The sequence below is a fragment of the Melanerpes formicivorus genome, unplaced genomic scaffold (assembly GCF_026170545.1).
Source record: "Melanerpes formicivorus ecotype bairdi unplaced genomic scaffold, bMelFor1.0.p_v2 SCAF_167, whole genome shotgun sequence".
Taxonomy (NCBI): Eukaryota; Metazoa; Chordata; class Aves; order Piciformes; family Picidae; genus Melanerpes; species Melanerpes formicivorus.
This window is the reverse complement of record NW_027142519.1, coordinates 163114-184770: the sequence shown is the minus strand read 5'-3', so window position 1 is coordinate 184770 and position 21657 is coordinate 163114. Positions and strand designations below refer to the sequence as shown.

Genomic DNA, 21657 nt, shown 5'->3' with positions numbered 1-21657 from the left:
TCAGGCAGTAGTTTTCCACAGATAGCACCCCTGAGGTGAGAGGGTGGAAGCCAATTTCCAGGGCTCTCTAAGCTCTGTTTATACTCTCTTCACCGTGCGGGAGCATTATCTAACAGATTGGCATAAACACTGCCTGGGCAGGAGCCAAGAGGCTCAGATTCCTGTAACAGGCTCTGGCCTCCTGCTGCCAAAATGAGCTTTCCCTAAATTTGATTGGCATGGAGCTTACCAAGGGCCTGGCTTCTGCACAGGCTTCTGAGAAGCTGCTGCTGGGCAGCCTGATCTAGCAGGAAGTGTCGCTGCTGCCTGCAGGGTGGTGGAGTCCCCGTCCCTGGAGGTGTGCAAAAAGGGCTTGGACGTGGCGCTCAAAGCCATGGTTTAGTAGTCAGGAGGTCTTGGGTGACAGGTTGCACTTGATGATCTCTGAGGTCTTTTCCAAACTTATTGATTCTATGATTCTATGACAAGATGAGCTTTGGAGGGTCCCTTCCAACCCAATGCATCCCAGTGGGTCTGTGCTGCAGCTCCTGGGCAGAGGCTGTGCTCTGTTTGGGAAGGAGCCTTCCCTCAGCAGCTCTTTAAACCCAGATAAAGGCAACCTGTTACCACATCCTCTCCTCTTCTGAGGGTCCCTTTCATAGTATCACAGTATCATTCAGGGTTGGAAGGGACCACAAGGATCAGCCAGTCCCAACCCCCCTGCCATGGGCAGGGACACCCCACACTAGATCAGCCTGGCCACAGCCTCAGCCAGCCTGGCTGCAAACACCTCCAGGGCTGGGGCCTCAACCACCTCCCTGCACAACCCATTCCAGGGCTTCACCACTCTCATGGGGAAGAACTTCCTCCTTCCCTCCAGCCTCAATCTCCCCACCTCCAGCTTCATTCCATTCCCCCTAGTCCTAGCACTGCCTGAGATCCTGAGCAGTCCCTCCCCAGCCTTCCTGGAGCCCCCTGCAGATCCTGGAAGGCCACAATGAGGTCACCTTGGAGCCTTCTCTTCTCCAGACTGAACAGCCCCAACTCCTTCAGTCTGTCCTCATAGGAGAGGTGCTCCAGCCCTCTGCTCATCCTCCTGGCCCTGCTCTGGACACCTTCCAGCCCCTCCACATCCCTCTTATCATAGGGGCTCCAGAACTGGAGGCAGGACTCCAGGTGGGGTCTCCCCAGAGCTGAGCAGAGGGGGAGAATCACCTCCCTTGCCCTGCTGGCCACACTTCTCCTGCTGCAGCCCAGGCTCTGGTTGGCTTTCTGGGATGCAAGTGCAGACTGAGAGCTCCTGCTGAGCTTCTCCTCCCCCAGCACCCCCAAGGCTCTCTCCTCAGGGCTGCTTTCCAGCCAGTCCCTGCCCAGCCTGCATTTGTGCCTGGGATTGCCTCCACCCAGCTGCAGGACCCTGCCCTTGGTCTTGTTGAACCTCTTGAGGTTGGCTTGTGCCCAGCTCTGCAGCCTGTCCAGCTCCCTCTGGATGGATCCCTTCCCTCCAGCTGTCTGCTGCCCCACACAGCTTGGTGTCATCAGCAACCCTGCTGAGGCTGCACTCAGTGCCACTGTCCATGGCACCCACAGAGATGTTGAACAAGCCTGGGCCCAGGGCTGATCCCTGAGGGACTCTGCTTGTCACTGGCCTCCCCTGGGACATGGAGCCATGGACAGCCACTCTTTGGGTGCAGCCATCAAGCCAGTTCCTTATCCATCTAGTGGTCCACCCATCAAACCCAGTGCATCCCAGTGGGTCTGTGCTGCAGCTCCTGGGCAGAGGCTGTGCTGTGTTTGGGAAGGAACCTTCCCTCAGCAGCTCTTTAAACCCAGATAAAGGCAACCTGTTACCACATCCTCTCCTCTTATCTCGTGTAGCCATTTAGCTGTATGCACTTCCCACCCACAGGAATGTTTAGAGAGGAGATAAGGTATGAATCCCACAAAATATCATAGCATGATTTATGTAGGCCCAAGTCTTATCTCTGTGTGAGTTTGAAAGCCTGCAAAACAACCCACAGAGAGCAGGGTTTTAAGAGGGTTTGTCCACAGGCAATGTTATGTAAAGGAGCATGGAGAGCAGCCAGCACAAGGGGCAGAAGGGAGAGGAATGACATACACAGAGCTCTGGCAAAGGGCCAGGCTGCCATCAAAAGATTCTCCCTTTCAGATATGGCATCCTGCAAGGGGATGCTGTGAATTGAAAGCCACATTCCTGCTGTGCCTGCACGTTGGAAAGGAGGAGATGTGGCACAGGACATGGTTTGGGGGTTTGCAGTTCTGCCAGAGCTCAGCTCTCCATTCAGCAGCAGCAGCTCTCGGGGTTTAAGCCTGAGCTGCTCTCACTACAGCAGAGAGAGGAAAATAAAAGGGATAAAATCTTCCCATTTAATCTCTTCTTATTTTTCTTTCTGGGTGGCCTTTGGAAGCCAGGGGGGAGATGTGCCCTGCACTGCTTAGACCCCCACAGGCCCAGCAGAGCAGGGCCTCTTTAAGGGATGCAGAGGGACACCCTCCCTGCCTCATCTGAAGCCAGCCAGCCTCCATGCTATGTTTAGCACTTAGAGCTGCTAAGCTCTTCTGTGCAGGGCAGCATTTATAGGCAGTGGCACTCTGCTAAATCCCCACAGGGACAGGACATTCAGTATTTGCATTAATCACTTGGGCAGGCTTTGTCCCCACTCAGAGCACTCTGTAGAGCTGTCAAGCCATGAACATGTGCATCAGCTGGAGCAGGACCTTTAGCTGCAGGATAGATGGGAGCTGAGGTGGATAATCAGAGATTTCCTTCTTTGGGGGAATCAGAGTTATCCTTCTTTTGGGTAATCACAGTTGCCCTTCTTTAGGGTATGCAGAGTTTCCCTTCCTTTGGGTAAGCAGAGTTTTCCTTCTCCTCAGGAATCATTTATCCTTCTTTTGGGGTAATCAGTTTTCCTTCTTCTGAGTAATCATTCATCCTTCTTTTGGGGTAATCAGTTTTCCTTCTTCTGAGTAATCATTCATCCTTCTTTTGGGGTAATCAGAGATTTCCTTCTCCTGGATAATCAGTTTGCCTTCTCTGAGATAAGCAAAGTTTGCCACAGCAACCCCAGGCAGTGCTACAGGCTGGGGGCAGAGTGGCTGAGAGCAGCCAGGCAGAGAGGGACCTGGGGGGAGTGGTGGAGAGCAGCTGAACTTGAGCCAGCAGTGTGCCCAGGGGGCCAAGAAGGCCAAGGGCATCCTGGCCTGCATCAGGCAGAGTGTGGCCAGGAGGAGCAGGGAGGTCATTGTGCCCTGTGCTCAGCACTGCTGAGGCCACCCCTTGAGTCCTGTGTCCAGTTCTGGGCTCTTCAGCTTAGGAAAGATGTTGAGATGCTGGAAGGTGTCCAGAGAAGATCAACAAAGCTGGGGAGGGGTCTGGAGCACAGCCCTGTGAGGAGAGGCTGAGGGAGCTGGGGTTGCTTAGCCTGGAGAAGAGGAGGCTCAGGGGAGACCTTCTTGCTCTCTCCAACTCCCTGCAGGGAGTTTGGAGCCAGGTGGGGGTTGGGCTTTTCTCCCAGGCACCCAGCAGCAGAACAAGAGGACAGAGCCTCAAGCTGTGCCAAGGGAGGTTCAGGCTGGATGTTAGGAAGAAATTCTTCCCAGGAACAGAGATTGGCCATTAGAATGTGCTGCCCAGGGAGGTGGTGGAGTCCCCATGGCTGGAGGTGTCCAAGAAAGTCTTGGATGGGGTGCTTGGTGCCATGGTTTAGTTGATCAAATGGTGTTGGGTGATGGATTGGACTCCATGATCTCAAAGGTCTTTTTCAACCTGGTTAAGTCTACTCCTATTCTATTCTATTCTATTCTATTCTATTCTATTCTATTCTATTCTATTCTATTCTATTCTATTCTATTCTATTCTATTCTATTCTATTCTAACAGCCAGATGTCTCCATCTGAGCTCCCTTACTGCACAAAATGTCAGATTTAATGCATTTAAAGGACATTCAATGTAGATCTCTGCTCTTTGGGATGTATCAAAACATATTCCTGAATGCCTCTGACTAGAGTTGGGGCTGTTCAGCCAGGAGGAGAGAAGGCTCCAGGGACAACCTAGAGCAACCTTCCAGTACCTGAAGGGTCTCCAGAAGAGCTGGGGAGGGACTTTGGAGAAGGGCTGGGAGTGCCAGGATGAGGAATAATGGCTTTGAGCTGGGAGAGAGGAGATTGAGAGTGGAGATGAGGAAGCAATTGTTTAGAGTGAGGGTGGGGAGACACTGGCACAGGTTGCCCAGGTCCCCTGCCTGGAGGTGTTGAAGGCCAGGCTGGATGAGGCCTTGAGCAAGCTGTGCTGGTGGGAGGTGTCCCTGCCCATGGCAATGGGGTTGGAACTGGATGATCTTGGAGGTCCCTTCCAACTGAAACCATTCTTTGATTCTATGAGTTCCCCATTTCTTCCCTGAAGGGAGCCTAGATGACAAACTCAGCTACAGACCTCAGTCTGGGGTTGCTGTGTTCATCCCACCTAGCATCTTTCTGACCACTAGCTACATACTGCATGGGAATAAAGGGGACTCAGAATTTCACCACAGCATCTTTCTCCTGGAGGTGTAAAGACATGGAGTGTGCTGAGAGCAGTCTGTCCTCAGGGGAAGGCAGCAGCATCTCATTCAAGCACCTCACATTTGGATCCTTTTGTGTGTTCCAGGGAGCAGTCGTGGCTGTGACTGGAGATGGAGTCAACGACTCCCCTGCTCTTAAAAAGGCAGACATTGGAATTGCCATGGGGATTGCTGGCTCTGATGCAGCTAAAAACGCAGCTGATATGGTACTGCTGGATGATAACTTTGCCTCTATTGTCACAGGAGTGGAGGAAGGTAAAAAAATCATCTCACTAACCCTGCCAGCCACACAGCACTGGCAGGTCCTCCTGATCCTTCCCCTTCTCTGCTCAGCCCTCTTTTCATGCTTAATCTCTGAGTTTGGAAACGTGATTTGGATGTTTGGGAATTCATTCCATTCATTGACAGATGACAAACAGGGTGAGGCACTGGCCCAGGGTGCCCAGGGAGGTGGTGGAAGCCTCCTGCCTGGAGGTGTTTGCAGCCAGGCTGGAGGTGGCTGTGAGCAACCTGCTGTGGTGTGAGGTGTCCCTGCCCATGGCAGGGGGGTTGGTTTGGGCTGGCTGAGCCTTGAGGTCCCTTCCAACCCTAACAATTCTATGATTCTATAAGGAAATCACTCTCCTTTCCCACACACATCATGGCTCTGCCAGCTTAAGCTGCAGACAAACCCCCCTTCCTATCTTGTTCCTAAGCAGTTCTGAGCCCCACAAAACCACAACTGTTTTTTCTCCACCTTCTCACTCTGTTACTTCACTGTGCTCCACCTATGGCAGCAACACACATTCCACTGCTGAGAGCTTGTGGCTTCAGTGTGCTGTGGAAAGGGACTTCCCCCTCTGGTTTTCACACTGAGAGAGATTTTTCCTTGTCACTTGAATTTTCAGAAGGCTCTCAGGGAAGGGAGTTAAAAATAAAGTAACAAACAAACCATTCAAACAACCTCCCCATAAAAACCCCCACAAACAAACAAAAAGACCAAAACCCCAAAGCCCAAACAAACATAAAATGAAACAAAGCCCAGAAACAACCAAACAAAAAAACCCAAACCCAAATGAAACCCAGGAACAAATAAAACCCAAACAAAACAAAAAGCAGGCAAAACCTAGGAACAAGCAGAACCTAAACTAAAACCCAGGAACAAACAGAACCCAAGCAAACAAAACCCAAACAAAACTCAGAAACAGAACGAATCCAAGCAAATCAAAACAAACTAAAACCCAGATAAAACCCAGAAACAAAGAGAAATCAAACAAATCCCAACCAAAACCTGAAGCAAACCTCAGAAACAGCAAGAACCCAAACAAACTAAAACCCAAACAAAAGCCAGAAACAAACAGAACCCAACCAGACAAAACCCAACCAAAATCCAGACACAAACAGAACCTAAACAAACAAATCCCAACCAAAACCCAGAAACAAAAAGAACCCAAACAAAACCCAGAAAAAGATAGAACCCAAACAAACAAAACCCAGAATCAAAAAGAACCCAAACAAACCAAAACCCAACCAAAACCCAGAAACAAAAAGAACCCAAAGAAATCCCAACCAAAACCCAGAAACAAACAAACAAAACCCAAGCAAAACCCAGATACAGAAAGAACTCAAACAAACCAACCCCCAAACAAAACCCCAGAAACAAACAGAACCTAAACAAACCAAACCCCAAACAAAACCTAGATACAACCAAAACCCAATCAAAACCCAGAAACAGACAGAACCCAAGCAAACCAAACCCCAAACAAAACCCTGAAGCAAACAGAACCCAAACTAAACCCCAGAAACAAACTAACCCAAAGGGAAACCCAAACAAAACCCAGAAACAAACAGAACCCAAACAAACCAAACAGAACCCAAACCAAACCTCAGAAAGAAACTAACCCAAAGGGAAACCCAAACAAAACTCAGAAACAAACAGAACCCAAACAAACCAAACAGAACCCAAACCAAACCTCAGAAAGAAACTAACCCAAAGGGAAACCCAAACAAAACCCAGAAACAAACCAAACCCCAAACAAAAATCAGACAAAACCCAGATACAAACAGAACCCAAATAAACCAAACCCCAAATAAAACCCAGAAACAAACAAACCCCAAGCAAACAGAACCCAGACTAAATCCCAGAAACAAACTAACCCAAATGGAAGCACAAACAAAACCCAAGCAAACCAAAGCCTAAACAAAACCCAGAAACAACCAAAACCCAAACAAACTAAACCCCAAACAAAAACCCAGAAACAAACAAAACCCAAACAAAACTCAGAAACAAACAGAACCCAAACAAACTAAACCCCAACCAAACCCCAGAAACAAACAAAACCCAGAAACAGAAAGAGCCCAAACAAACCAAAACCCAGAAACAAAAAGAACCCAAACAAAACCCAGAAACAGATAGAACCCAAGCAAACAAAACCCAAGCAAAACTCGGAAACAGAAAGAATCCAAGCAAATCAAAACAAACTAAAACCCAGATAAAACCCAGAAACAAAGAGAAACCAAACAAAACCCAACCAAAACCTGAAGCAAACCTCAGAAACAGCAAGAACCCAAACAAACTAAAGCCCAAATAAAAACCAGAAACAAGTAGAACCCAACCAGACAAAACCCAACCAAAATCCAGACACAAACAGAACCTAAACAAACAAATCCCAACCAAAACCCAGAAACAAAAAGAACCCAACCAAAACCCAGAAACAAACCCAGAAACAAACAAGACCCAGAAACAAAAAGGACCCAACCAAACCAAACCCCAAACAAAACCCAGAAACAAACAGAGCCTGAACAAACTAAACCCCAACCAAAACCCAGAAACAAAAAGGACCCAACCAAACCAAACCCCAAACAAAACCCCAAACAAAAATCAGACAAAACCCAGAAACAAACAGAACCCAAACCAAACCCTAAATAAAACCCAGAAACAAACAGAACTCAACCAAACCAAACCCCAAACAAAAACCCAGAAACAAACCCAGAAACAAAAAGGAACCTAAACAAAACCCCAGAAGCAAACAGAACCCAAACAAACCAAACCCCAAACAAAACCCAGACACAAACTAAACCCAAGCAAAACTCAGAAACAGGCAGAACCCAAACAAAACCCAGAAACAAACAGAACCCAAACAAACCAAAGCACAAATAAAACCCAGACACAAACAGAACCCAAGCAAACAGAACCCAAACTAAACCCCAGAAACAAACTAACCCAAAGGGAAACCCAAACAAAACCCAGGAAAAAAAACCCTAAACCCAAACAAACCAAACCCCAAACAAAACCCAGAAACAACCAAAACCCAAACAACCAAAACCCAGAAGCAAGGAGAATCCAAACAAAACCCCAAGCAAAAACCCAGAAACAAACAAAACCCAAACAAAAACCCAGACAAGACTCAGAAACAAACAGAACCCAAACAAACTAAACCTCAAACAAAACCCAGAAACAAACAGAACCCAAACAAATCAAACCCCAAACAAAACCTAGATACAACCAAAACTCAATCAAAACCCAGAAACAGACAGAACCCAAGCAAACTGAATGGAATGGAATGGAATGGAATGGAATGGAATGGAATGGAATGGAATAGAATAGAATTAACCAGGTTGGAAAGGACCTTTGAGATCATCAGCTCCAACCTATCACCTAGCACCATCTGATCAACTCAACCATGGCAACAAGCACCCCATCAAGTCTCTTTCTAAACACCTCCAGGGATGGTGACTCCACCACCTCTCTGGGCAGCACGTCCCAATGGCCAATTCCTCTTGCTGGGAAGAATTTCTTCCTCATCTCCAGCCTGAACCTTCCCTGGCACAGCTTGAGACTGTGTCCTCTTGTTCTGCTGCTGCTTGCCTGGGAGAGGAGCCCAACCCCCAGCTGGCTCCAACCTCCCTTCAGGCAGTTGCAGAGAGCAAGAAGGTCTCCCCTGAGCCTCCTCTTCTCCAGGCTAAGCAACCCCATCTCCCTCAGCCTCTCTTCACAGGGCTGTGCTCCAGATCCCTCCCCAGCCTCCTTGCCCTTCTCTTGACATATTAGAAAGCTGGGTTTTAAAAAGCTGAGCCTTTCTACACCTGCAAACCCCCCTGCTGACAAGCAGCTTTCACATCAGTGTCTCCTTCCCCTCCAGGCCGCCTGATCTTTGACAACCTGAAGAAAACCATTGCCTACACCCTGACTAAGAACATCGCTGAGCTCTGTCCCTTCCTCATCTACATCATTGCCAGCATCCCCCTGCCCATTGGCACCATCACCATCCTGTTCATCGACCTGGGCACAGACATTGTAAGCTGGAGGGGGGGGGTTGAAGTGATTTTCTGCTCTAATATCCTGAGGAGTGAGAGGGGCTGGGTGTGGGGAGGGGTCTGGAGCACAGCCCTGTGAAGAGAGGCTGAGGGAGCTGGGGTTGCTTAGCCTGGAGAAGAGGGGGCTCAGGGGAGACCTTCTTGCTCTTTCCAACTGCCTGAAGTGAGGTTGTGGCCAGGTGGGGGTTTGGCTCTTCTCCCAGGCAGCCAGCAGCAGAACAAGAGGACACAGTCTCAAGCTGTGCCAGAGGAGGTTGAGGCTGGAGGTGAGGAGAAAGTTCTTCCCAGCAAAAGGAATTGGCCCTTGGGATGTGCTGCCCAGGGAGGTGGTGGAGTCCCTGTGGCTGAAGATGTTCAAAAGGGGCTTGGATGTGGCACTTGGAGCCACGGTTTAGTTGTCAGGAGGTGTTAGGTGTTAGTTAATATGTTGGACTTGATGATCTCTGAGGTCTTTTCCAACCTGGTTTATTCAGTGTGTGTGGGGGGGGGGACATGCAGAACACTCAAAGGCTTAGCTGCCTTCATCATAGGATCAGAGGATGTTAGGGGTTGGAAAGAACCTCTGAAGTCCATCCCTCCCTGCCAGACCAGGACCGTAGAATCCAGCACAGAAGCACATCCAGATGGGTCTGGAGAGGCTCCAGAGAAGGAAACTCCACAACCTCTCTGGGCAGCCTGCTCCAGTGCTCTGTGGCCCTCACAGTGAAGAAGTTCTTCCTCATGCTGAGGTGGAACCTCCTGTGCTGCAGTTTTTATCCATTGCTCCTTGTCCTATCCCAGGGTGAAATGGAGAAGAGCCTGTCCCCTCCTGTCCCCCTGCTGCTGACTAAGAAGCTGTAGAAAGAGCAGAGGTGCAATTAAAAGCAGACAGGTAGAGAGAGTAGAAAACAACCTGCAGAGAGGGAGAGGAAAGAAAGGATTTCTTCTGCTCCATGCATGCTGTGTTTCAATCAAGAGATCACACAGACTGCTGCAGGGACCACAGGGGATGAATTGCAGAGATTTCATCACAGATCTCAAAGACCCTTGCATGTTTTCAGCAGCCTCCAGCCTTCTGCATCAGACCTAGGAAACAGTTTCAGGCTTCCCTCAGATCCTTTATAAAGGGCAGAATGGAGAAGGCCACATGGAGCCTTTTCCCCTTTGCTCTGCCTGTCCTGAAAAGGAAGCAAACAGCAACAGAAGCCCCTGAATCATAGAACTGTCAGGGTTGGAAGGGACCTCAAGGCTCAGCCAGTCCCAACCCCCCTGCCATGGGCAGGGACACCTCACACTACAGAAAGTTGCTCACAGCCACCTCCAGCCTGGCTGCAAACACCTCCAGGCAGGAGGCTTCCACCACCTCTCTGGCAACCTGGGCCAGGCTCATGGGGAACAACTTCTTCTTCACAGCCAATCTCAATCTCCCCACTTCCAGTTTTGCTCCATCCCCCCCAGTCCTATCCCTCCCTCACACCCTCCAAAGTCCCTCCCCAGCTTGCTTGCAGCCCCCTGCAGATCCTGCAAGGCCACCAGAAGGTCTCCTGGGAGCCTTCTCCTCTCCAGCCTGCACAACCCCAACTCTCTCAGGCTGTCTGCAGAGCAGAGCAGCTCCAGCCCTCTGCTCCTCCTGGTGGCCCTGAGAACTGTAACCATCCTGGTAAGCACCAAGTGTTGTCACTAAGCCTCTGATGGTTTCCTTCCCTTGCAGATCCCCTCTGTGGCATTAGCCTATGAGAAAGCTGAGAGTGATATCATGAACAGGAGGCCTCGGAACAAGCAGAAAGACAGACTGGTGAACCAGCAGCTGGCTGTCTACTCCTACCTGCAGATTGGTAGGTTCCCTGCAACACTGCCTGAGGCCAGCAAGCCCAGGACACAGCCAAGTTCATTTGTTGCTTAGAAAAAGGAAAGCTGAAACTCAGCTCCTTCACAGATTCACAGAATGGTTTGGGTTGGAAAGGACCCTAAAGAGCATCCATTTCCAGCCCCTCTGCCATGGGCAGGGACACCTCCCACCAGCACAGCTTGCTCAAAGCCTCATCCAACCTGGCCTTGAACACCTCCAGGGAGGGGTCATCCACATCCTCCCTGGGCAACCTGTGCCAGAGTCTCCCCAGCCTCACTCTAAAGAATTCCTTCCTCATCTCCACTCTCAATCTCCTCTCTCCCAGCTCAAAGCCATTGTTCCTCATCCTGGCACTCCCATCCCCTGTCCAGAGTCCCTCCCCAGCTCTCCTGTAGCCTTTCAGGTACTGGAAGGCTGCTCTGAGGTGTCCCTGGAGGCTTCTCTTCTCCAGGCTGCACAGCCCCAACTCTCCCAGCCTGGCCCCACAGAGGAGGTTCTCAGCCCTCTGATCACCTTGGACCTGCTCCAACAGTTCAATGTCCCTCTTGCATTGAAGGCACCAGACCTGGAGGCAGTGCTGCAGGTGGGGGCTGAGCAGAGCAGAGCAGAGGGGCAGAATCCCCTCCCTGTGCTGCTGCTCTCCCTGCTCTGGATGCAGCTCAGCACTCAGCTGGCTCTGGGCTGCCAGGGACCACTGCTGGCTCCTGGTGCAGCCTCATCTGCCTCCCCAGGCAAACTTCTGACTCCTTTCTGTTGCTCATTATTCAACAGCACAGGCTGAATATTGAATATTGCTGAATTATTCAGGACAAGAGGCTTTTGTCTACAGAGGTCAACAATGTTGGAGCACTACAAGCTCTAAAAGCACCCCGAGACTCACAGCCATGGAGACAGAACCACACCAACCCCCAGCACATGAGCTTCTGCCTCACAGGATCAGAGGATGTTAGGAATTGGAAGGGACCCAAAGAGATCATTGAATCTTACCCCCCTGTCAGAGCAGGACCATACAATCTAGCTCAGGTCACACAGGAACACATCCAGACAGGGCTGGAAAGGCTCCAGAGAAGGAGACTCCACAACCTCTCTGGGCAGCCTGCTCCAGGGCTCTGGGACCCTCACAGTGCAGAAGTTCCTCCTCATGATGAGGTGGAGCCTCCTGTGCTGCAGTTTCCATCCATTGCTCCTTGGCCTATCCCAGAGTGCAGCTGAGCAGAGCCTGGCCCTGCCCCCTCCCTCCTGACCCCCAGCCCTCAGCTATTGAAAGACATCTATTAAATCCCTTTTAAGTCTTCTCCTTTCCAGACTGAACAGCCCCAGGTCCCTCAGCCTCTCCTCACCAGGCAGTGCTCCAGTCCTTTAATCACCCTCACTGGCAGCCTCACTTCTACCTCGTTGCTTTTGCAGGTATCATGCAGTCAGTGGGAGCCTTTGTCACCTATTTCACTGTGTATGCTGAGCAAGGTTTCCTCCCTCTCACACTGCTTGGAGTGAGAGTCTACTGGGAGAACAATTACATTAATGACTTTGAGGACTCCTACGGACAGCAATGGGTAAGGGATCCCAGAATGGTGGAATGCACTGGGTTGGAAGGGAACTTTGAGGATCATCTTATCATAGTATCAGTCAGGGTTAGAAGGGACCACAAGGATCAGCCAGTCCCAACCCCCCTGCCATGGGCAGGGACACCCCACACTACATCAGCCTGGCCACAGCCTCAGCCAGCCTGGCTGCAAACACCTCCAGGGCTGGGGCCTCAACCACCTCCCTGCACAACCCATTCCAGGGCTTCACCACTCTCATGGGGAAGAACTTCCTCCTCCCCTCGAGCCTCAATCTCCCCACCTCCAGCTTCATTCCCTTCCCCTAGTCCTATCACTCCCTGAGATCCTGAGCAGTCCCTCCCCAGCCTTCTCCTGCAGCCAGCAGGGACATAGAATTGTTTCAGTTGGAAAAGACCTCTGAGATCACTGAGTCCAACCATCCCCCTAACACCACCATGGCCACTAAACCATGTCCCAAAGACATCTTTAACTGGGTCAGGTTGCTCAGGGCCCCATCAAGTTTCACCGTGAGTGTCTGCAGGGATGGGGCCTCCCCCACCTCTCTGAGCACCAGTTCCAGAAAGGAGCACTGAAGAATCCTTGCACTGTCTCTCATCCAAACAGTGCCTTAGCAATTCCATACACTCCTCCAAACCAAAGGATGATGGAAAGAGAGAGAGAGAGAGATTTATAAGCCAAACCAGTGAGCTGTCAGCTAATGGTCCCTCAGGATAGGCTCTCCAGAGCTTCCAGCCACATAACTCTTTCTTTCGGACTCTATTCTTGCATTCAGTCTTTTACAACTTGTCTTTTTCTGCTTGAAGCTTCTGGGGATGAACCTTCTTCCCTGGACTGTTTCTCCCCATCATGGGTTTAGTCATGAGGTCTGTGATGACAGGTTGGCCTTGATGATCTTTGAGGTCTCTTCCAACCTTGGTAATTCTGAGATGCTGCTCTGATACTCTCAGACCTGCTGTGACTTACTTTGCAGACTCTTCCTTTTCACTCTTCACTCCCCCTCACTCTGCAGATATCACAGAATTGTTAGGGTTGGAAGGGACCTCAAGGCTCAGCCAGTCCCAACCCCCCTGCCATGGGCAGGGATACCTCACACCACAGCAGGTTGCTCACAGCCACCTCCAGCCTGGCTGCAAACACCTCCAGGCAGGAGGCTTCCACCACCTCCCTGGGCAGCCTGGGCCAGGCTCTCACCACCCTCATGGCCAACAACTTCTTCCTCACAGCCAATCTCAATCTCCCCACTTCTACTTCTGCTTCATCCCCCCCACTCCTATCCCTCCCTCACACCCTCAAAAGTCCCTCCCCAGCTTTCTTGCAGCCCCCTGCAGATCCTGGAAGGCCACCAGAAGGTCTCCTGGGAGCCTTCTCCTCTCCAGCCTGCACAACCCCAACTCTCTCAGGCTGTCCTCATAGGAGAGGAGCTCCAGCCCTAAGGGGACAGGCTAAGAGAGATCATTAATAAACAAACATTGATATGAATTAATCAATATTCATATTAATTAACCAATATGAACATTAATAAATTGATACCAACATCAATACATTGATATTGACACTAATAAGTCCAGATTAACAGCAACAAATAGATATTAACCTTGATGAGTTGACATTCCCATTGATGAGTTGACATTCCCATTGATGAGTTGATATTACCATCAGTAAACCAATATTGACATTAGCAAATTAATATTGTCACCAATACATCAATATTCATTAATAAATGAATATTTGCACCAATAAATCAATATTAAAGTTAATAAATCAATATTAGCCACCAATGCATCAATGTTGACATTGATAAATGAATATTTGAGCCAATAAATCAATATTCAAGTTAATAGATCAATATTAGCCACCAATATGTCAATGTTGACATTGATAAATGAATATTTGAGCCAATAAATCAATATTAAAGTTAATAAATCAATATTAGCCACCAATACATCAATGTTGACATTGATAAATGAATATTTGAGCCAATAAATCAATATTCAAGTTAATAAATCAATATTAGCCACCAATACATCAATGTTGACATTGATAAATGAGTATTTGAGCCAATAAATGAGTATTAGCAGTAATGAATGAGTATTAGCAGTAATAAATGAGTATTAGCAGCAATAAATGAGTATTAGCAGCAATAAATGAGTATTAGCAGCAATAAATGAGTATTAGCAGCAATAAATCAATATTAGCAGCAATAAATCAGTATTAGCAGCAATAAATCAATATTAGCAGCAATAAATCAATATTAGCAGCAATAAATCAATATTAGCAGCAATAAATGAGTATTAGCAGCAATAAATCAGTATTAGCAGTAATAAATCAGTATTAGCAGCAATAAATCAACATTTGTAAAGCAATATCAGCACCTCCTTGCCCCCAGCTCCTATTTCAGCCTCACCCCCAGCAAGCAGCAGAGCAGAACAAGCGACCACAATCTGATCCTTGTTAAATCCCCAGCAACTCTGCGTTCCAGTCTCTGCACCTGGCAAGGTCTGCAGCCCCGAGGGGCTGCCGGAAGGCCTCCTCTGATGTCCCTTTGCTTTGCAGACCAAGTACCAGAGGACATACCTGCAGTGGACTGGCTACACTGCCTTCTTTGTCAGCATCACCATTCAGCAGGTTGCGGATTTGATCATCAGGAAAACACGAAGGAATTCCATTTTCCAGCAGGGCCTCTTCAGGTAAGGTTGGGGGAGTTGGGTTGAGTTGGGTTGCTTGGTTGGCTTTTCGTTTGGTTTTGTTTTCATTTGCTTTGCTTTGGTTAGGTTTGGTTGGGTTGGGTTTACATTTGGTTTGGTTTTGACCTGGTTTTGCTTTGAGTTTGGTTGGGGTTGGGTTTGGATTTTGTTTGGTTTTGGTTTGGTTTAGTTTGGTTTGGGTTTTGTTTGGTTTGGTTTAGTTTGGTTTTGGTTTAGTTTGGGTTTGGTTTGGGTTTGGTTTTGTTTGGGTTTGGTTTAGTTTGGTTTGGGTTTGGTTTGGGTTTGGGTTTGGTTGAGTTTGGTTTGGGTTTGGTTTGGGTTGGGTTTGGATGCTTTGTTTTAGATTTGGTTTTGGGTTTGGTTTTGGTTGGGTTTAGTTTGGTTTGAGTTTGGATGGTTTGGTTTGGGTTTGGCTTTGGTTTGGGTTTGTTTGGTTTAGTTTTGGTTAGGGTTGGGTTTGCATTTGGGTTTTGTTTGGTTTGGTTTAGTTTGGTTTTGGTTTAGTTTGGGTTTGGTTTTGTTTGGGTTTGGTTTTGGGTTTGGTTTGGTTTTGGGTTTGGTTTAGTTTGGTTTTGGTTTGGGTTTGGTTTAGTTTGGTTTGGGTTTGGTTTGGGTTTGGATGCTTTGGTTTAGCTTTGGATTTGGTTTAGTTTGGGTTTGGTTTGGTTTGGGTTTGGATGCTTTGTTTTAGGTTTGGTTTTGGGTTTGGTTTTGGTTGGGTTTGGTTCGGTTTTGGGTTTGGTTTTGGTTTGGTTTAGTTTGGTTTGAGTTTGGATGGTTTGGTTTTGGTTTGGTTTTGGGTTTGGTTTAGTTTGGTTTGAGTTTGGATGGTTTGGTTTTGGTTTGGTTTTGGTTTGGGATTGGTTTGGTTTAGGTTTGGTTTGTTTTTCTTGTTTGGTTTGGGTTTGGTTTGGGTTTGGTTTTTTGTTTGGGTTTGTTTGGTTTGGTTTGGTTTAGTTTGGTTGTTTTGGGGGTTTTCTGAGTTACTTTGCAGGTTCTTTAGCTGACACAAGAGGCTAATTCAGTCTTCTGCAGCTCTTGGGAACAAGATTAACTCGGGGATTTTGCCCACTCACATTCAGCCTGTGAGCAAAGGCTATATCTGGCTTCAAGCAATGCCAGATCTCAAACCTTTTAGGATAAAAACATAGAATTGTTTCAGTTCAAAAGACCTCTGAGATCATCACTCCCTTTCCTACTTCATGGTGGTCATAGTTGGACCTGATGATCTTAAATGTCTTTTCCAATGCTATTCTACTCTACTCTACTCTACTCTACTCTGTTCTACTCTACTCTATTCTATTCTATTCTATTCTAGACCTTGTGCTGGTTGCTCTGAAAGGGCACCAGCTCAGAGTGGCCTCTCCACTCCTCACAATCTTTATTACACATAAAAAAGGAGTTTCCAGATTATTTTCCTCAGTTCTTTGTGTAGTTCATAGTCACAGAACGGGTTGGCTTGGAAAGGACCTCAAAGCTCATCCAGTCCCAACCCCCTGCCATGGGCAGGGACACCCCACACTAGATCAGGCTGGACAGAGCCTCATCCAGCCTGGCCTTGTGCACCTCCAGGGAGGAGACATCCACAGCTTCCCTGGACAACCTGTTCCAGTGTCTTCCCACCCTCACTGAAAAGAATTTCTTCCTCATCTCGAGTCCCAATCTCCTTTCTTCAAGCTTCAATCCATTGCTTCTCATCCTGTCACTCCCAGCCCTTCTCCAAAGTCCCTCCCCAGCTCTCCTGGAGCTCTTCAGGTACTGGAAGGCTGCTCTGAGGTCTCCCTGCAGCCTTCTCTTCTCCAGGCTGAACAGCCCCAACTCTCTCAGCCTGTTGGTCTTTCCTGAGAGGAGCTCAGCCTCTGAGGAGCTCCCAGCTGCTCAGCCTCCCTCAGACAGTGCTGGCTGCCCTCAGGGAGTTAAAAATATTTAGTGGGTCAGGGGCCACACATGAAAGCTGGCACTCAGAGCATTTCTGATAGAAAGTAGAATGTTTTCCTTTCTTTATCTGCTGGTACAGAGCCTACACCTTTGTGTATTTCCTTCTGACATGTAGAGTTGAGTCACAGAGCACACAGGCATGGTGCAAGCAGAAGGCATGACTAATGCAGACAGCCCCTGCACTCTGCTGTGCCATCAGGCTTCCATGCAGGGACAGAGCCATCTAACCCTTCCCCTGTGGTTGTCTTGCAGGAACAAGGTCATCTGGGTGGGTATCTTTTCCCAGATAGGAATTGCTCTGACCCTTACCTATGGTCTTGGACATGTGACAGCCCTGAACTTCACACCTCTGAGGTGAGTGTTGATGCTGCTGTCCTTCCCTCCCCCATGTGCAGACAGACATGGAGCTACCATCCTGCCAGAAGCCTCAAATGGGAGCAGGATGTCTGTGCAGCACAGCTCAAGGGTAACTCTTTAAGGTTATTCATTATGAACCACAGAAATACCTGGCTGGAAAAGACCTTGAGATCATCAAATCCAGCCACAACCTCACATCTTCCTGTACACAACTCTTAGACCATGTCCCCGAGCTCCTCATCCAAACACTTCATAGAATCATAGAAGCACAGAGTTGTTAGGGTTGGAAAGGGACCTCAAGGACCATCCAGTTCCAACCCTGTGCCATGGGCAGGGACACCTCACACTAGATCACAGCCACATCCAGCCTGGACTTAAAAACCACCAGGGATGGAGCTTCCACCACCTCCCTGGGCAACCTGTGCCAGTGTCTAACCAACACCTCCAGGGATGGAGCTTCCACCACCTCCCTGGGCAACCTGTGCCAGTGTCTAACCAAACCTCCAGGGATGGAGCTTCCACCACCTCCCTGGGCAGCACATCCCAATGGCCAATTCCTCTTGCTGGGAAGAACTTTCTCCTCACCTCCAGCCTAAACCTCCCCTGGCACAGCTTGAGACTGTGTCCTCTTGTTCTGCTGCTGCTTGCCTGGGAGAAGAGACCAATCCCCAGCTGGCTCCAACCTCCCTTCAGGGAGTTGGAGAGAGCAAGAAGGTCTCCCCTGAGCCTCCTATTCCCCAGGCTAAGTAAATTCAGACAGGAAACTTCTATTTTAAATCTATCACTGCCAGCCCTGTTCCATCTTTCTGCCACCTCCAGAGGCTGCAACACCACCTGGCAATGTTTCTCCCTGGAAAGTGTCTGGAATCAATTCCCTCAATAACCACTAAAGCTTGGGAGGCCTCCACGAGCACCACCTAGGTTCTAACCATCAGACTGAGGAGAAAAGCACTAGAAAGGCCAAAGGTTTGGTAACACCAAATAGCACAGAGAGAGAGGGAGAGAGAGAGGGCCCTCAGGAGTTCAGAGGAGTGGTTGGATGCTTCTGACTGAGCAATTCTTCTCTCCACCCCCAGGTTTCAGTACTGGTTTGTGGCTGTGCCGTTTGCAGTCTTGATATGGGTCTACGATGAAGTCCGCAAGCTGCTCATCAGGAGATACCCAGGAAGTAAGAGAGCTCTTCTGCTTGGGTGCCTTGATAGAAGGTTCACAGAGCCACAGAGTCCATCAAAGGGCATCTTCTCCAACCCCCCTGCAGGCAGCAGGGACAGCTCTTGCTGGATCAGGCTGCTCAGGGCCCCATCAAGTCTGAACCTGAATGTCTCCTCCTCACCCACGTCCCTGGGCAACCTGTTGCAGTGTCTCCCTCACTCTCACTGTGAAGAGCTTCCTCCCAATGTCCAACCCAAATCTACCCTGCTCCAAATTCAAACTATTTCCCCTCATCCAAACCAAGCCCTTCTAAACAGCCATCCTGTAGGTCCCCTTCAGATACTGCAATGCAGCCCCAAAGTCTCCCTGGAGCCCGAACCCTTTCGGTCTGTCCCCACTGCAGAGGTGCTTCAGCCCTCTGATCATCCTTGTGGCCTCCTCTGGCCCCACTCCATCAGGGTGGGTAGGGTATTGTGTTGGGGGCCCCATATCTGGCCCCAGCCCTGCAGGTGAGGTCTCCCCAGAGCAGAGCAGAGGGGCAGGATCCTCTCTCCAGCTCTGGCCACACTGCTTTGGCTTCAGCCCAGGCAGCCCTTGGCCTCCTGTGCTGCCAGTGCTCAGTGCTGGCTCCTGTCTAGCCTCTCCCCTCCCAGCACCCCTAAATCCTTCTCTGCTGGGCTGCTCTCCATCTCATATCCCCCAGCCTGGGCTGACATTGAGGATTGCCCTGACCAAGCTGCATAACCTTATTGAACCTCCTGAGCTTCTCCTCAGCCCAGCTCTGCAGGTGTCCTCTCCTGCCCTTTCATTCACACATCTGCCTCAGCTGCAGCTTCAAGATGGACCATTTCTTGCCAGTGACTACTTCTCCTTTCTGAAGAAAAAGAGTAACTGAGTTTTGTTTTTCCCCTCCTCTTCTCCTGCAGGCTGGTGGGACAAGAACATGTACTACTGAAACCCTGATGTGCTTCCTCCTCCTCGGAGACCTCCTTCCCCTCCTGACCCAGCCTCTGCTGCTTTCATGTCCTGTCTGTGCAATACCAAGCTGAGTTCACCTCCTGAAGAGGGGAGGGACGAGATTTCATGAGGTTTAATGAAGAAATAAGGACTTTAGAGGCTGGCAAACCACCTCCCACTGTACTGTAAAGCTGCCACTTGGCTCGATATGGAAACGCTACCTACTGTTTGGGCTGTTTGTGGTAACAAGCACAATTTTCCCCCTCATTCAAAGATGAACTTGGGAGAGAAAGAGAGAGAGAGAACTCTGAGAGGAAAGAAAAGCTGCATAAGGAAAAAGCCAAAGCCAGAAACCCCACACAACCTAAGGCATTGATTTGCACTAGAGGTGTTTGCTGATGATCTCTTGTTGGTGGGACTGCATTCCAAGGCAGTGGAGGCAGAGCTCTGTGTTACCTCACCAAGGTGGCAAATGCTGTGTAAGAATAATTTCATAATAAAACTTGAGGAGGGGGGGTTTCCCCCCAACCCAGACACCAGTTCTGCATCTTCTTTTCTTACAAAAGCTTAACAGAATCTGGGGGGAACAGCAAAAAGAGCTAAGCTCTACCAGCTCTAAAGGCAAAGGGTTGGGTTTGTGCACCATGAACAGATTGACATCACAGTATCACTGAGGTTGGAAGAGACCTCAAAAATCAGTGAGTCCAACCTGGCACCACAGACCTCATGACTAGACCATGGCACCAAGTGCCACATCCAATCCCCTCTGGAACATCCTGGATAAATACAGCCTGAAAACCAAGGCACAACCACTCAGCTGGATCATAGAATCACAGAATCAATAAGGTTGGGAAAGACCTCAGAGATCATCAAGTCCAACCTGTCACCCAACGCCTCCTGACAACTCAACCATGGCTCCAAGTGCCATATCCAATCCCCTTTTGAACACTTCCAGGGACAGGGACTCCACCACCTCCCTGGGCAGCACATTCCAATGGCCAATTTCTCTTTCTATGAAGCATTTCTTCCTAACATTCAACCTAAACCTCCCCTGGCACAGCTTGAGACTGTGGCCTCTTGTTCTGGTGCTGCTTGCCTGGGAGAAGAGACCAACCCCCACCTGGCTCCAACCTCCCTTCAGGCAGTTGCAGAGAGCAAGAAGGTCTCCCCTGAGCCTCTTCTTCTGCAGGCTAAGCAACCCCAGCTCCCTCAGCCTCTCCTCACAGGGCTGTGCTCCAGACCCCTCCCCAGCCTCCTTGCCCTTCTCTGGACACCTTCAAGTCTCTCAATCTCCTTCTTGACCTGAGGAGCCCAGAACTGGACACAGGACTCAAGGTGTTGCCTACCCAGTGCCACTAACCAGTTGGAACAATTTCATAGCATCAGAGAGTTGTTTGGGTTGGAAAAGGCCTCTAAAAGTCATCCAGTCCAACCAGCAACCCAATCCTACCATGGCCACCAAACCATGACCCCAAGTGCCATGGGCACAGGTTTCCTGAACACCTCCAGGCATGGGGACTCCACCACCTCCCTGGGCAGCCTCTGCCAGTCCCTGACCACTCTGGCAGCAAAGAAATTGCTCCTAATAGTAAATTCAATCCTCACTTTCCAAAGGCCACAACCTCTATGGCAAAGTAGACCTCAGTATGGACTAGGTAGGTACAGATGCAGCCCTGCTTGAAACCAGGTCATTCATATGGGCATTTTGGCATGAACCAGTAGGTGCCACATGTGCTCTAGACCCAGGCTTGACCCATTTTAAGCCAAACAATATATAATGTAAGCCACTGGATTCTGTGGCACTGCTGAGGCTACATCTCAAATCCTGGAGTCAGTTTTGGGCCCCTCAGCCCAAAGGAGCTGGAGCAGGTCCAGAGAAGGGCAAGGAAGCTGGGGAAGGGTCTGGAGAAGAGGGCTGGGGAGGAGCAGCTGAGGGAGCTGGGGGTGGTGAGGCTGGAGGAGAGGATGCTGAGGGAGACCTCCTTGCACTCTGCAGCTCCTTGAGAGGAGGCTGGAGCCAGGTGGGGGTTGGGCTCTGCTCCTTAGGATCACTTAATAGAAGGAGAGGAAATGGCCTGAAATTGTGCCAGGGGAGGCTTAGGCTGGAGGTGAGGAAAAATTTGGTTGCTGCCAGAGTGGTCAGGGATTGGCAGAGGCTGCCCAGGGAGGTGGTGGAGTCCCCATGCACGAAGGTGTTCAGGAAACCTGTGGCCATGGCTCTTGGGGCCAGGGTTTGGTGGCCATGGTGGTATTTTATGGGTTGGACTGGGTGATCTTGGAGGTCATTTGCAACCAGA

At 49.4% G+C, this 21657-nt stretch overlaps 1 protein-coding gene across 1 annotated transcript in view; it reads left to right on the top strand.

Moving 5' to 3' along the window:
- ATP12A (ATPase H+/K+ transporting non-gastric alpha2 subunit) overlaps positions 1–19894 on the top strand; it is a 49384-nt gene extending 29490 nt beyond the window's left edge. Inside the window, 8 exon segments of the mRNA XM_068169174.1 lie at positions 4649–4817; positions 8684–8838; positions 10549–10672; positions 12094–12239; positions 14805–14938; positions 17147–17248; positions 18328–18419; positions 19330–19894. Coding sequence (XP_068025275.1) covers positions 4649–4817; positions 8684–8838; positions 10549–10672; positions 12094–12239; positions 14805–14938; positions 17147–17248; positions 18328–18419; positions 19330–19358 — 951 coding nt within the window. The 3' untranslated portion in view covers positions 19359–19894.
- Positions 19895–21657: the final 1763 nt, after the last annotated feature.